This window comes from Echinops telfairi, unplaced genomic scaffold, assembly GCF_000313985.2.
Source record: "Echinops telfairi isolate 266 unplaced genomic scaffold, ASM31398v2 ScPeMD7_7415;HRSCAF=8453, whole genome shotgun sequence".
Lineage (NCBI taxonomy): Eukaryota > Metazoa > Chordata > Mammalia > Afrosoricida > Tenrecidae > Echinops > Echinops telfairi.
The window spans coordinates 1,081,803-1,084,035 of NW_022111315.1; the positions used below are offsets into that span (position 1 = coordinate 1,081,803).

Consider the following 2,233-nt stretch of genomic DNA (forward strand, 5'->3'; position numbering starts at 1 on the left):
CCCCAACCCTAAAATTATTTTTGTTGCTACTTCATAACTGTAATTTTGCTACTGTTATGAATCAGGCGACCCCTACGAAAGGGTCATTAAACCCCAAAATGGGTCACAACTCACAGGTTGAGAACTGCTGCCTTAGGGAGAACTTCTATCTTATAGGATTGTATGAGTCATGGCAGTGGGTTTGTGTTATATCTTCTCATAGTTCATGCATATAAACAGTTCCCAAATATTTAGGAATTGTTGGTCAAGAAAGGTAACTCTGGTTTCTTAGGACACTGGCTTACTTAAAGGGATGTTACTTTGCCAAGGAGTATGTTCATCTAGTATCTGAAAGTGGTTAGTGATTTGAACCCACCCAGAGTTACCTTGGAAGAAATGCCTGGTGATCTACTCCCCTCTCACCTCCCCCCACCCCAAAAAAGGTCACCAACATAGAAAATTCTATTACATAGTTCGCTCTAATAGACTTGGGGTTTCCATGGTTGAAAGTGACTTGATGACAACTGGGAACATTAGATTATCTTACCTCCTCGGTTTTACGTCTCAGAACATTAGACTGCTTTTGGAAGTTTCTCTCAAGTTTAAGTAGTTCATACTGCCTTTTACGGTCCTAAGTAGAAAAAGGTCAGATTTTAATTTCTGTACAACCAGCTAAAATAAAACCTGATAACTATATGAAGACCATCACATAGAAGAATCGGCCCAAAGCTGATTCCTATGAGACTTACTTACACCAGACAGACTTCAAGTCGTTAATTAATTCTGACACCCACGGTCCCTCTCCCAGCATTCACTACATCTCTGCAGAGTTTAATCATCTGTTGCAAAGGCTACACAGAACTCACAGACCATACTTAGAGTGAAGTGATTTATTAAACCAGCAAAGGGTACAACTCAGGATTAGTATAAAAATGCTATAACTTGGGATCAAGAAGCATGCAGGCAGCCTTCCTTCTTCAGTGTAAGACGGCTCTCAACCGTCCAGATCTCCTCTCTTGGGCACCCTGAGGATAGGGGCCTCCTCTTGGGCCTGTCATGTCACCATGGACTCTGCTGCAGGACCCCTTCTTGGCCTCTGGGTCTTCAACCCTTGCGGTGTTACAGCTATTAGGAGGTTCCTTGCCTCATTTCTCTCTTCCGCTTCTTTCTGTTTCAGAAACCTCTGTGGGGGGTTAGCTGCATATATACACAAACTCCTTGTCAATTTCAAGGCACGACCATCCCATCAGAGCCATAAGCTGATCAATCCCCTCTTGGTAAACCACAAACACTTCTTTTGCATCGTCTATATTCACTTTATTTGCATAGTTTATCGACCAATCCCTGCAAGGTGCATACCAATCACAGAGCAAGCCATAAACCAGGGCCAGACAAAGTCTCAAGCCTCAAATGGCTTTCAGCTTACTCAGTAAATGTCAATCAACCTGAATAAAAGCAACAAACCCTCTGGGGTAGAGAACTAGGACAAAAAGCTTAGGAGAAAAATCTCTCGCGCGTTTTTCCCAAAGAATCAAGCTAAAAGGCTATATTCACTCACTTCAGCACAGTCAGAAAAGAGTCTTGCAAGATATCTTTGGCATGTGTTATAGGTTGAATTGTGTCTCCCACAAGAGATATAGGGCCTTTCATTGAAGATATGATCAGTTAAATCATACGGAAAATAGAGTCGTCTCAGTCCGAATTCCTTGAGTGGCTCACACAAAGAACAGAGAGATACCATGTGATGATGAAGGCAGATTATATCTATAATGACAAGGACTGATAGAAACCACTGGAAATTAGGAGCGAGGGATGGAACAGTTTAAAAAAAAAACACAAAAAAACCCTAACAAGAGTCAACATGGCAGAGACCTGGTTTGGATTTTTAGATTCCAGAAAATAATCTTTTGTTCTTTAAAGCTTCCCACTTTGTGGTACTTTGTTGTGGTAGCCGTAGGAAGCTAAGAAAGCATACAAGGCCAAACTGAACTGCTTTCATCTTCTATCAGTCTTAAGGACTGGCACCTTGAGCAACTATGTATATGTGTAGAGAGGAGGGCAATTTTCTCTTTTGACTTACTACTTTGTAGCCAATTTTATTTTAACATTACCTTTATGAGAGCTTAGAATATTTTTTGTTGCTCTTGAGAATATACATGGCCAAACATACAACAATTTCAATATGTACAATTTAATGACAGTAATTATATTCTATAAATTGTGTAACCATTCTCACCTTTTCTTTCTTTTTTTT

General features: G+C 40.3%; 1 protein-coding gene across 1 annotated transcript in view; it reads right to left on the reverse strand.

Moving 5' to 3' along the window:
• The window catches only part of KIF4A (kinesin family member 4A), a 187,159-nt gene that overhangs the window by 26,592 nt on the left and 158,334 nt on the right, over positions 1–2,233 (reverse strand). Inside the window, exon 20 of the mRNA XM_045296988.1 lies at positions 527–610. Coding sequence (XP_045152923.1) covers positions 527–610 — 84 coding nt within the window. The remainder of the gene's footprint in view (positions 1–526; positions 611–2,233) is intronic.